This window comes from Vanessa tameamea, chromosome 23 (genome assembly GCF_037043105.1).
Source record: "Vanessa tameamea isolate UH-Manoa-2023 chromosome 23, ilVanTame1 primary haplotype, whole genome shotgun sequence".
Classification (NCBI taxonomy): Eukaryota; Metazoa; Arthropoda; class Insecta; order Lepidoptera; family Nymphalidae; genus Vanessa; species Vanessa tameamea.
The window spans coordinates 414967-428454 of NC_087331.1; the positions used below are offsets into that span (position 1 = coordinate 414967).

At 34.2% G+C, this 13488-nt stretch overlaps 3 protein-coding genes across 3 annotated transcripts in view; 2 read left to right on the top strand and 1 right to left on the bottom strand.

Moving 5' to 3' along the window:
- Window positions 1–2083: 2083 nt before the first annotated feature.
- LOC113397692 (glucose dehydrogenase [FAD, quinone]-like) lies at window positions 2084–4755 on the top strand. The gene is made up of 4 exons (XM_026636113.2): window positions 2084–2351; window positions 2703–2860; window positions 3219–3333; window positions 3397–4755. Exons 1-4 carry the CDS (start codon window positions 2085–2087, stop codon window positions 4741–4743), a joined length of 1887 nt encoding a protein of 628 aa, XP_026491898.2. The 5' UTR covers window position 2084; the 3' UTR covers window positions 4744–4755.
- Window positions 4756–5732: 977 nt separating this feature from the next.
- On the bottom strand, window positions 5733–7417 carry LOC113397687 (growth arrest and DNA damage-inducible protein GADD45 alpha). The gene is made up of 3 exons (XM_026636109.2): window positions 7114–7417; window positions 6474–6690; window positions 5733–6295 (listed from the first exon to the last, which is right to left on the bottom strand). Exons 1-3 carry the CDS (start codon window positions 7173–7175, stop codon window positions 6080–6082), a joined length of 495 nt encoding a protein of 164 aa, XP_026491894.1. The 5' UTR covers window positions 7176–7417; the 3' UTR covers window positions 5733–6079.
- An 87-nt stretch (window positions 7418–7504) lies between these two features.
- Window positions 7505–13488, top strand: part of LOC113397686 (electron transfer flavoprotein beta subunit lysine methyltransferase-like) — a 36617-nt gene continuing 30633 nt past the window's right edge. Inside the window, exon 1 of the mRNA XM_026636107.2 lies at window positions 7505–7647. The gene's annotated coding sequence lies outside the window, so the exon portion shown is untranslated. The remainder of the gene's footprint in view (window positions 7648–13488) is intronic.

The window sequence follows — 13488 nt, forward strand, 5'->3', positions numbered from 1 at the left end:
GATGCACGCGTTCTAACCACTGGGCCATCTCGGCTCTATATTATTTTATAAGATTCCTTATCAAGCTTTTCTATTTGTATAATAAATTCTGTCTCATTTTATTTTTTTTCCAATAATGTCTCTCAGTACAAGTTAAGTAGAAGTAAAGTAAATTGTTGGAGCCCAGCTTCTTTCTTTTTGGGGGGGGGGGGCTTGGAACTTATTCTCCACCTTCTCAATGTTGGTTTGGCTGAATTTCGAAGTGTTTTCTGCTACGGCCGCGCCTGAGACGAAATTTTAAATACAAATTAAGGAAGAATCTCAGTGGCAACGTAGTGGTACAGTTTGTACCGGAAAACTGTGGTAATGTAAAGTTGATCTCTACTAATCTTTGTATGTCGGCCCGTATGGTACTAGTTCCTCTCATTTCAAACAGTAAGTCGCATTTGAAGGGCGAGTGAGCCAGTCTAGTAGCGATCTAATGATTGACGGTGTCAGGACTTGTAAATTACAAGGATTGTAAATACCAGTGCCTATAGCAAATGGCTGCCTATTGTCAGGTGAAATTTTGGCCGTCTTCAGCCCTATTATAAATAATAATAGACATTTTGTATTTTTATATTTATATTCAAATTCAAATTAGGTTAAGATGTTGATTGTTTTCTTTTTGTGCATGCTGTGTTCTTCTTTAAGTAATTGTGACACTTAGAATATAATTTTACTTTGTTATATTATATTATTATAATCAGTGTACACATTGTCGAAGAACCAAATAAAATAAAATAAAAATAAATAATAACTATCCCCAATTTTAATCATTCATTACGACAATATTTATGAATAAAACATTATACTCATAAAACTGATAGTATATAAATATATACATATTAAAGCAACTAATTTTTGATCCTTAACCATTCCAGTTTTTGATACGCTATCACAACGTAAGACTTTATTTAGTTGAAAAGTGATGTATGAACAGAAACTACACAGAATATTGGAAAAAATATTTTAAAATAACGACTAAAAATCGAGGTAATTTATTTAATTCATTTAATTCTAAGTCGATTAACATGACTATTAGGCAAGAGGAAGGTTGAGAGAGGTAACTGAGGGTATAACTATAGCCTATTCCAATCGAAGACATAATAAAGATAAACATACCTTAGATTTATTTACATATTCCAACCGTTATTTATTAACATCTTTATTTACAATACAACACTATTCCCCTTACGCCTACGCCCGGGAGCTACGGGACTGATTAAACAATAATTGTGAATACTAATATCATTGTAAACCAGGTATTTAAAAGAGGAACTGTGCGAGTTCATTGTTTCTTCTCGCTGGAGGCTGGAGTTGAAATATTGACGATTCAAAAATGCTTTTTTGTAAAGTTTAACTTAATTGAAATACATTTGATTTCATTTTGATTTGACTACTTATGTCCACTTTAATTTTACTTCCAAAATATCGATCCTGAGGTTCAAAGCGAAGTGTTTTTGCAAATCCATAATAAATATCATAGATTCATACCAATTCGATGTCAAATATTTTTTTAATAGATAGGTTGATTCAAGAGGAAGGTTTATATGTATAATACATGCACAATGTAGTAGAGAAACACTGTCAATTTTAGAGATTTCTAAAGCAATGACGTAAATAAACACATTTTTGGCGCTTACATTGCAAATGCTGGCTGAACTCTACTAGATAAATCAAAATAATTTACTACAGTACTGTATACCTTAAAAAGATCTTCAAAATAGGCCGTGATGGTATATGACTATCGCTTAGGGATAACTCACAATAACAATTTTTTATCCTTTACTTTTTAAGAGAAATAATGGCTTATTTTCGATGCGATTTTAATATTTACTTTAAAGATCGGGTTGTGCCAGTAAAATTGTCACCAGAAAAAGTCATTTTAAAATTGTTAAAATTAATGTAATTGTAAGTTATCTGTTACTCACTTCGACTTCTTATCAGGGCATTAAAGAAGACATGCGTTATGCGCCAGTTCTTAAGTGTTTGTGTTCCGTTTCTTTTGTTAGTTTTGTGCTGTCCTTAATCTCTTTTGTAGTCCAATCTTTTTCAGGTTCGAAATGATTTGGCAACCTATAAATCTAACCGAAGTTTGTCCAAGCCAAACCACCCTTACAGCTTGCTCTCCCTTGGGATATATTTATTTGAACTTATTAGTTCAGTTATATGGAGGTTCCCGATATAAGAGGTTAGAGACAGATGATAAGGAGCCAGATGATGATAAGGAGCCAGATGATGCTAAGGATGAATATGACTTTATAGTGGTCGGAGCCGGCTCTGCAGGTTGTGTGGTCGCTAATAGATTATCTAACAATACGAACTGGAAGGTAATTTTATTGTATTCTTGCATAAATAATGTTATGTGTCAACTTTGCTAATTGTTTCTTTTATTTTTCTTAAGCACTTACGAGTATTTTGTTTTATAATATAATTTGACGGACGGAAAAATGAGCCGCCTGATGAGAAGCGGTTACCACTGCCCATAGACATTAGTGCTGTATATTAACCGTACCTTACACCACCAACCTTGGGTGTAAAGTTGTTATGTCCCTTGTGTCTATAGTTAAATTGGCTTTCTTCCCTTCCCTCAAACCGAAACACAACAATTATATGTATTGCTTTTTGGCGGTAGAATAATATTACATCTTTATTGAGTCCCAATTGAATAACTTCCGCAGGTGCTTCTTTTGGAAGAAGGACCAGAACAACCAGATATAACTCTTGCCCCAGGTTTTTCAACTGCCTTACTCGGGTCTAACATTTTAATGTCTTACACAACTGAACCAAATGGAAAAAGCTGTCTTGCTCGTCCTGAAGGGAGATGTTCGTGGACGAGGTACGGTTAAGGTTATTGTTATTTTATATTGGAAACACATACTCAAAATAAGTAATCATATTTTAGCCAGTGATCAGTCTATCGGTAAGGTATTAAACAAACACTACAAAAAAGGAAAAAGCTTCGCAGTAATTGGTTTAAAATTTATAGCATATTTTATCTTAACTTCGTTTTTAATTTTCGACATACCGTCATAAATCAACATAGGTATGAAATCTTCTAAACGACGAAATACTCTTAAAATAATTCATATAGTTGTTATTTTACTTCAATTAAATTCAAGTAAAAGCACTACCAATATAATAAACAAACTACCAATAATAAACAAACATAACACCTTGACCTATTACCTTTGCAGAGGTCGTGTAATGGGAGGTTCAAGTTCAGTCAACTCAATGTCATACATCAGAGGAAATAGAGTCGACTATGACGGTTGGGCCGCACTTGGTAACGATGGATGGAGTTACAAAGATGTTAGTATTAAATATATTATATTTCTTTTAAAGAGTATATTAATGATTACTCTTTACATTTAGGTATTGCCATTCTTCAAAAAATCAGAAAGAAACGAAGACATTGAGTTTTTAGATAGAAGGTATCACGGAGTCACAGGGGAGCAATATGTGTCTAGTTATTCTTATGTAGATAAGCCTTCCTTAATGGCGACTAAAGGTTTTATTGAAATAGGCCTTCCTTTAGTTGACTTTAATGGACCTCAACAAGAGGGTGCTTCGCAGGCACAGGCATTTGCAAATTCAGGAGAAAGAGTTTCGACAAACACTGCTTTTATACAACCTATAATATATAAAAGAAAAAATCTTACAGTGAAAAGAAATTCAGAGGGTATTCAAATACATTTCGATAAAAATAAGAAGGCATGTGGAATAACTTATATGCAGAACGAAAAAAAACTAACTGCATTTGCCAGAAAAGAAGTTATTGTTAGCGCCGGGACTATCAATTCACCAAAATTATTAATGCTCTCTGGCATCGGACCAAGAAATCATTTGGAAAAATTGAATATACCAATCATACAAGATTTAGCTGTTGGAGAAAACCTACAAGATCATGTATCTTTTAGCGGCGTAACATTTACTTTGTCTAACAAAACAGCAACAACAGTCAGTGAAGAAGAAGTATTACAATCAGTAAAAGATTACGTTGAAATGAAAATTAAACGTGGTCCATTATCTGGTAACGGCCCGTTAAGCACGATCGGGTTTATAAAAACTGATAAAGATTTAATCGCTCCGGACATACAATACCATTTTGGACACATTTCTGATTTGGAAGAATATGTTGACGATGTATTAACAGCGGAGCAAGTCCCAATTTTCCCAACGCCATTTTACGACGCTCTTTTATTGAGGATGATGAATTTAGTTCCTAAAAGTAGAGGCGTGCTATTATTAAATGAATCTAATCCACTCGGTTCCCCGCTGTTATATCCAAATTACTTAGGTGATGAAAGTGATATCATCCCATTGTTAAAGGGCATGAAATTTATTTTGTCGTTAGAAAACACTGAAGCATTTAGATCGAATGGTGCACATTTGGTGAGGAAAGTGCTGCCAGCTTGTAAAGATTACGAATGGGGCACCGACGAATACTTCATTTGTATGGTGAGAGCATACACGGTCACCACTTACCATTATGCGGGGACTTGCAAAATGGGTCCGAAATGGGATAAAAAGGCAGTTTTGGATAATCAGTTAAGAGTTTATGGCGTTTGTGGATTGCGAGTTATTGATTCGTCTATGATGCCTGTTGTTACTCGAGGTAATACGAATGCTCCTTCTATTATGATAGGAGAAAGAGGTGTGGATTTCATTATTAAGTACTGGCGAGATAATAATAAAGCTTATTGTGTTGAAGCTCATTGATTTCCTGTTAAACTTTTTGCGCGAGCCTTTTTTAATAAGATCAAGTTAGCGAAGGAAGATTTATATTTCGTGTGGATAGTCTAAATAAAAATAAATAAATAATATATAGTCTAATAATTATTGTATCTATCCATTCTATTATGCTTTATGGTATGCTTATGAGCCGTAAAAATGGCATGAGATATAAAAACTACGTATGTTTTTCTACATACGTTCAAACAACACATAAATAAATACATACCCATTTGGAGGTTTAGTAACAAGCTATAATCTACCGAAAATCAATTCAAAATCATATCGCTGTTGCCAGAGATATCACCAGCTTCGCGTAACCCACCTATACCAAAAAATATATGGGTGTGAGTTTCCTAGTTACATTATAATTATTGAATTTGTGAATACCAAAAAAAAATATGAGAAGCGCTTCGTGGTTCTTGAATATTAATATAACTTAAAGTTGATTACCAAAGTCTCTATTAAATAATTATAATTTGTTTATATTTTTGTCGAGCATTAATTTATATTTCAAACGAATAGAAAATGTAGTGTCATGTAGGTTAATATATACATTTTTATATGAGTTTGTCTGTTAACAATTATGTTAGGAAAATGAGTACTATCTAAAGTAAATTTCTATGTAACTTATCTTTAAAAATCTTACTCAAGTAAGTAGGTAGTAGAACTAGGATATACCCCTAAATCTTTAAAAAGGTTATCAGTAAAGTGTGGCGTCGTTTTTGCCTTTTGGTAACACCTATAAAGTAGTTCAGCATAACTAAATAAAGTCATAAATAATGAAATACCATCCTCGGTTCAACCTCATTGAGCAATGAGAAGTAAGCCTTTCTCATTCTGTTTTATATGAAATACTTTAGTGCAAAAATTGTGTTTTTGTAGACTCTACCACAGTTTAGCCTTTGGGCTTTGCATGTCAGTCGTTCATAAGATTTTTATTAAATAGGTAAATGCGTTACAAATAAAACAAAATATCACCAGCACATGTTTATTATTCATTTTAAGTAACAAAGTAGAAATACGTTAACAATAGAGTATTAAAATACTTTTCATTTTTCTACATTATAAAAATACAAGCCATTTCCTGGCGAATTCCATTACAAAAGTACAATCGCTGTACGAATAAACTCCTATCCTTACGTCTCATCTTAAAAATAGTCTAGTGTTTATTGTAATTATGGAAACAAGTTTATACAACATATCCCTACAAGTCCACAGGACGAAATACAACACTAGATGGCACTGAAGGCCGAAATAACGCATATTGGCGTTATTTGTCAAATAAATCAACTCAATTCTCAATATTATTTATAGGCTACGTTCACTTCTCCGGTAGCTTGATGACTGGCATCTGAGTGCCCCAGTTGGTGTCGCAGTGGTCGATCAAATCTTTTTCTGCTTCAGATAAGATAGACAGGTCAATTTCTTGGCTGTCGCTAAATGGATCAGCGTACGGGTAGTGAACGAGAATGCAGCTGAAATCCATAGGAGTTTTGCAGAAGCCAAGCAACCTCTTCAACTTATTCTCCGAATCGACCTGTAAATAAGGAAAACATTTATTAGTTACACGTAAATGAAAAAATAATAATAATATAATTTAGTTAAGTTTCTCTAAATAAGTTACTAGACTAATGAAATCAAAATAACGAGTTATTAACATTATCTTATCATTTCTGCCAGCTCAATTGGAACGTTAAGTATGGTTGGAATGTTACCTTTATGACGTAGATGTCGTTTTCGTCGCAGAAAGCCTGCAACAAGACCTCTTGCATGTGCGTAGCGCTGTCGCCAGGTGGCGCCGCTGCCGTCAGACAGAATAGCGCGCCATTTGTATTTTTCGACAGATACTGTATAGCTGGTAAGAGACCGATGGTAAGCCTCTTCTCCACGCAAGCTCTTCTTAGTACAGTTCTGATACACTGACTAATTGGGCTGTAACAAGAAAGAAATAAATTAATAGTGCAAATAGTTTTTTTAATAAGACGCATCCCGTTGATCATTCTCGACTAATCAAACTAAATTATTGAAAATGTTGCGAAACTTCGCAAGGAACTAATTGCAATTAAACTTGCGAGAACATTTGTTAGGTTGTGTTATTTCTTGGAAGACAAGTTTCTCTGAAGTTACAAGTTTGTTTAATTGTTTGGTAGATATTTTTAAAATTAAAATTATTTCACTAGTCAATTATTCAAAATCAAAATTTTGATAATGAGTCAATTATTTTTTTTTTATTTATGATCTTATTGCATTTAATTTATAATTCTGCGCTTACGTAATTTATCACTTATTGGATTTGCACAATAAATTGTGCAATACTGTATTGCAAAACTAAATGTTTTGAAATGTAATATTTACCTTTTAGCCGCAGCTCCACTGAAAGTCTCGGTTTTTACAGAGACCACGGACTCGTCGTACATTTTGTTTGATAAATGTATACTTTTCAAATCTTCACTAATTTTTGGGTAATGTAACCCGTAGCCTCGAATTTTCACTTAAACTTCACACAACTATGCAAAATTACTCCCTATTTTCACTATTTTGCACTTGATATGTTATCACACGGCAATCCTCTCGAAAGTATGTCACAACAATTTCACAACTTCAAGAATTCAACTGGCGTGGCTTTACTTTCGCGGTTTGTAACTGAATGTGGCGTCTGTGACGTAGAACGCTCTTTTATAACGTGGTCGACGCATGCGTCAATGTTTCGATGTGTGCGTGGAGCCTGCTTTAGTGTTAACAGAGATTCCATGAAATCTACTTGTCGCGATTCAATGTGTTGGAAATTTACACCTGTGTTGTGTTGTAGTTATATTACTTTTAGTGATATCTAGGTGTGCGTGGACCCTTTCGATCGTGAGCATCCTTCTGCAGATCACAACGTGTTAGGTGAATGTCAATTTTAATCTTTGACCTACCCTACCCCTCTCGTTTTTCAATACGATAGGCGTAGCAGGGGCAATTCGACTCGTCCACTGGTTCCGCTAATGTTAAGGTTATCTTATCGTTTGCATGTGTGCGTGGCGCGTGCGTATTATCTGTCCACGCTGGTTGAATGGTTTTCCCGCTTCTGTTTTGTTAGGGAAAGGATTGTTGGTTTTTTGTTATTAAACTGGGGTATTTAAGCGGATACTGCAAATTAAGTATTTAGCGATCCACGTCGATAGATATGCGACAAGATTTCGATTTCGATAAATAGCAGTACTGTTTTAATATTATGACATATTACATAAGAATATTTATCTAAATATTTAATTGTAGTCTTTGTAAACATTATGATTATACATTATACAATTCATGTGAGTTATCATGATTATGTTAGTAGTATTACTTATACGAGTAGGAATTTTGGACGCATATTATATTACACGGGTATATTCAAAATTATTATGCTCTGTGGTTTCACCCACGCTCAATTAAGATGCATGCACCTTACATAGTTTGGTTGATGTTGTAAGTGATTTAGGTGACAAAACTTAAACGATCTAAGTGATTAGAACAATTTTTGGGAAAATACTCTTTTGAAAATAACCAGAAATGTCTTTATCTTCTTACTATTCTTACTAATTCTTTAATATGTTTACCTTTTTGAATTCTAGCGTTTTAAGTTTTAACTTTACTTAATAACTATATAATAAAATACTTTGTACACCTTTATTTAATAATAAACATACTTAGATTTAAGCTAGGGGTTCAATAATAAAAATATTTATTTTGAACAATAACAGTGGATAATAAACTCATTAAAAATTTCGTTTATTTTAGATGCGAGTTTTTAGCCGTTTCTTCTCGCTGGAAGCTGCCTTCCGAAACTGTGGTAGATTTGAAATGTTGACGAATCAAAATATATTTGTTGTAAAGGTTACAATAATAAAATACATATGGTTTGATTTAAGCTCTTAGCTTCATATAAACAATGTCCAATTAAAGACTATGATTAACAAATCGATTAATGTTCAAAATGATTGTGTTAATAATGATGCTTAAAATTAAATTAACATATAAAATATTCCAAACAAATTTTACCGCAATGTCCGAGAAATAAAGTAGTTTGGTTATAAATACTTGGTATTTCGTCAGTATTTATTTAGGTTGAGGTGAATTCTCTCCGGTTTTTACATTTCGATAAAGCTTGAATTTGCAAAACATTGAAGTTTGAATGTATTAACGCAAATATTATTGTAATGTGGGGAAAACATCAATAATATTTATGTTTATGAAATCGAACGCAACACAGTCCCTAATAAACTATTAATTATATGTTTTTGAGAGCAGCGACTGTAACATTGTGGACTCGAGCGTGTCAAATGTCACTACTACACTAATTTCGGCGCGACAAATATATTGCTATCTCTTTCTCATGTATGGGGTTAGTGGGAAACAAAAGTATAAATTCAAATCACTAAAAAAAACGTGGGGCCATCGTCTCCTAACCTTTTGTAAAGAAGGTCGGAAGCTTTTTCCCCACATATCACAATGCACGCCAAACAGCAATACCTAATATTGTTTTGCTCCGGCTTAAAGTGTGAGTGAGCCAGTGTAACTACAGGCACAAGGAAGTCGATAATAAGTCGATGTAAAGAAGGATGGAATGGTTATTGGCATCCTCTCACCATTAGGCCCAATCGCCAGCCCGCCTTGGTACTTTATATTTTAAAAAAAATGAAATGTCTTTAGAAAAACAAAGTAGTGTTTCTGATCAACTTATAGAATAAGAGTATTATCTACTTGGACACTGCAATAGACGGCAAGTGTCACTTATCACTGTGCTAGTTTCGACCACGTGCTATACCATGTTCAGATGGTTGTCAGTGACTGTGAGGGTCAACGTTCGGAGACCAAACAATAACAATATTATCACATCGTTTAATTGCTTAGTCACTGCATTCAGACGATGGAACCCCTCAACTGATATAATAAGCGTGGCGCGTGAAGTTTTCATCATTTCCGTTATCAGCTTGTATCGTGACTAATATTTTATATTATAAATGGGAAAGTGCGTTTGTTACGATTTCACGTCTCATTTACACAAACGATCACGACGGGTACCTAATACCAGATCCTCCCGAGACCCCATCACACACGGGTGTCTTCTAATATTATGCTACAGCAAATCCAAAACACTCTCTTTTAAAATCTTACCACGCTGCACAGGGGTAGCACAAAGTGCATTAAATTAATTGTTTCATTGGGCATTTTTAACTTTGCCGTTTTATAGATTCAAGTCATTTGTAAAAAATACATTTGTAAAGAAGGCGTATTATTCGATACAAGATTATATTGATGATAAAAAAGCGTGGAGTTAATGCTTGTTGACTTCTAGGCAGGAGACATAACATACATATATAATTGTATTTAACTAACATGACTGTATTTTTAGATGTTGAAAAAGAGTAACTACTGAGTTTCTTGCTGGTTCTTCTCGGTAGAATCTACATTCCGAACCGGTGGTAGCTTTACTTTAAATAGTTTGTTAAATGACGATTCAAAAGTGCTTGTAAAAGCCTGCTTGAATAAAGTATATTTTGATTGGATTTGTTACAGCGCACGTCAAGGAAGCTCTCAGACGGCACAAACCTTTAGGGTTTTTGTAAAAAATATTCATAAATTAGATATATTATGTACCTTATTCCATTGGTGAAAACGGAATTAAAATTCCTACAATATTTTCTGATATTATTGCGATCGTAGTTAGAAATATATGCAATTACTTTATTTATAATAATATCATTAATTTGTAATGATAATGACCTGATTGATGTCGGCGGCCAATTTTAAAGGAGACTAGCTGCCCAGGAAATGTGAATAACAATTTTTATCTATAATTTTCGGATCGGATTACGATTTATGAAACATTTAATATGAGCACACACACACAAGGGGATCAGATTATGAATCATGTGGTCGTGCTTGCTTATCCTCTAGCAGTAATTCATCAAGCGGCGGCGACCCGCAGTAATCGATGGATGACTCAGAGCTGTTTGAATTTCCTCGCTGGAATTGCTGCTAGTACTGACTGTCGTATACTTTGTTTACTTCAAGTGTGTATGGGCTCATTGTTTTATTACCTTCCCAGTGCTGGATTTCCACAAGGGGCAACGAGGCTAATGCCCAGGGCGGCAAATTTTCAAGGGAAACAAAAAGGAGGATGTGAAAAATGTCCTCAATTTTTTTCCACTTTATAGAACTGTTGATAATTAGGCGACATCTTTTACAGTGCCCAGGGGCGACGCTTAAGTTGAATTCGGCACTGAGTCTTGCATAATTAGGAATATTATTATTTATTATATTACGTAACATACGAATCATAGTTCGCCCCAGTCGTATTTAATTTTACTACCATTTTAATTCGTTTTACTCCATTTATTAACTCTTTACATTTACTTTACATGTTTACATTAAAAGCCCGTAAATTTCCCACTGCTGGACTAAGGCCTCCTCACACTTTAGTTTTCCGAATTTAGACACATGCAGGTTTCCTCACGATTTTTTTCTTCACGGCCGAGCACGAAATGAATTATAAACACAAAAAAGCACATGAAAATTCAGTGGTGCCTGCCTGGATTTGAACCCGAAATCATCGGTTAAGATGCACGCGTTCTAACCACTGGGCCATCTCAACTTTTTTTCTCATTTACTTTAACCAAGATAAAATATGTAGTTTCGTGTGTTTAACTTATACATCATAACGATGAGTATAACGGAATCCTTATACAAATTCATATCCTAAAATATAATCTAACTCTATATTTTATTAATGATTAAATTGCTCTCTATTGCGCACGAGCCCCAATTGTGTAAGTTTTAAGGTCACACACACACGACTTCGAAAAACATTTTTACAACGACACTTTAAAATCATGCCTCGTAGATAATTCTATATTATAAAGGAGTTATTTATAGATAGATAATAGATATCTATCTCCATTATAGATAACAAGTATAGCTATGGATTATTGTTTATATCTTAGGAATTTCCTTAATTCATGTATCAGCTGAATCAGTGTGAATCAGTAATCAAGGTTACTGTGAAATTGTGATTTTTACCTACTCACAAAAACATTCGTAATTCAATACTAACTAACGCGTGTTTGTGTTTTTGAGAAATAGTTAATAACCGTGCCCTTTAACATCAAATATATATCTCGTTGATATAGTATGTATGCGTATATTAAGAGATACCACTGATTAAGACATACTGTTTATTTAAGAATGTTTAGAGGGTCTTCATAGACTGCTTATTGTCGGTTAGTAAATATTTATGTAAAGTGATTTGAGCCAAACTAAACTTTTTCACGTTATTATTTCCCCGAGCATGAGTCCAAACGTAAACACAGTTTAAGCACGTGTAAAATGTCGTGCTGGTCACGTGCTTGCGATCTTCGGTTTAATTCCACGTTCCGCTTTGATAATTAAACTATTATAAATGATAATATAAAAATTTTATTTAATTAATCATTATCAAAATATATATTGTTAAAATAGTCATTTAAAAGAACTTGTAAAAGATAAATTAAATCAAAATATACTTTATTCTTGGTAGTAGGGCTTTGTTCAAGCCAGTCTGGGTAGGTTTCACAACTGTCGGACATTTTACCGCGAAACAGCAAAACATAGTATTGTTGTGTTCCGGTTTGAAGGTTGAGTGAACCCGTGTAACTGCAGGTACAAGGACATAGCATATAAGCTCTTAAGGTTGGCGGCGTATTGGTTTGTTGTAAGGAACGGATGATATTTCTTACAAAGCCAATGTTTGTAAGCGGTGGTGACTACTTACCATCAGGTAACCCATTTTCCCGTCCGCTTATACAATTATATTAATTCCATTTAATTTTCATTAAAATTGCCTCAAATAATAAAAAAAATCTAAGCACAATTAACTTTACACGTGAACTATATGTAAACCTCTCGCGAGTTCGTGACTAATCTCGTATCGATCACAAACCACCGCAGCCACAAGGTCGACCACCGACCTTCAGCGCGTAATCGGTTCAAAGAACTCTGTAAAGTTTTCTTTTTCACTTTAATAGGTTGAAAATGCATTTCGACGTAAAGCTTTTTATTATTTTTTTCAAAGAAATATAAAACAATGTTTAATGGAGTGATTAATGCACCTTGATTGATTATCAGTCATCGTTCGTTGGTCTAGATTCTAATGGCTAGATATAAGACTGCAGATCCCAAGGTCGAGCGTTCGAACCCTTAGTTGGGGCTGATAAAAAGTTATTAATATTTTCTGTCGAAAAAATATTATTAACAGCCCGGAATCTGGAAATTAAAAGTGTCTCACACTCCCGCGCCTCGAAGCGCACGTAAACCCGTCGGATATGCGCCCGAACACACTCCGGTCGCGTTGGAATGCCGACCCAATTCCCATCGGCATATAGTGTCAGATACGCACACACACTAGTGCAGTATAATATACCCTCCGCAGATAGTGTTCGACATTTGGTCAGCAAGAGCATTAAAAGTCATAAATAATTTTAATAATTGAGTATCTCTAATGTTACAAAATACTTCGCTCGCATTTTATGGGTTGATCGTCAAGGTATTGGGCAAGAAAGTATATTATTTTAAGTTAATAATTACTCAAATCGAAACTATATACTGCGTAAGTGTTATCTTATCTACAAATTATGAATTCTTAATGGACATACTCTGACTGATAAGAGATAAAACGTTCCTGCGTAGCGTGCGCGAGCTGTTCAAAACTAGTTCAAACTTGTTTAC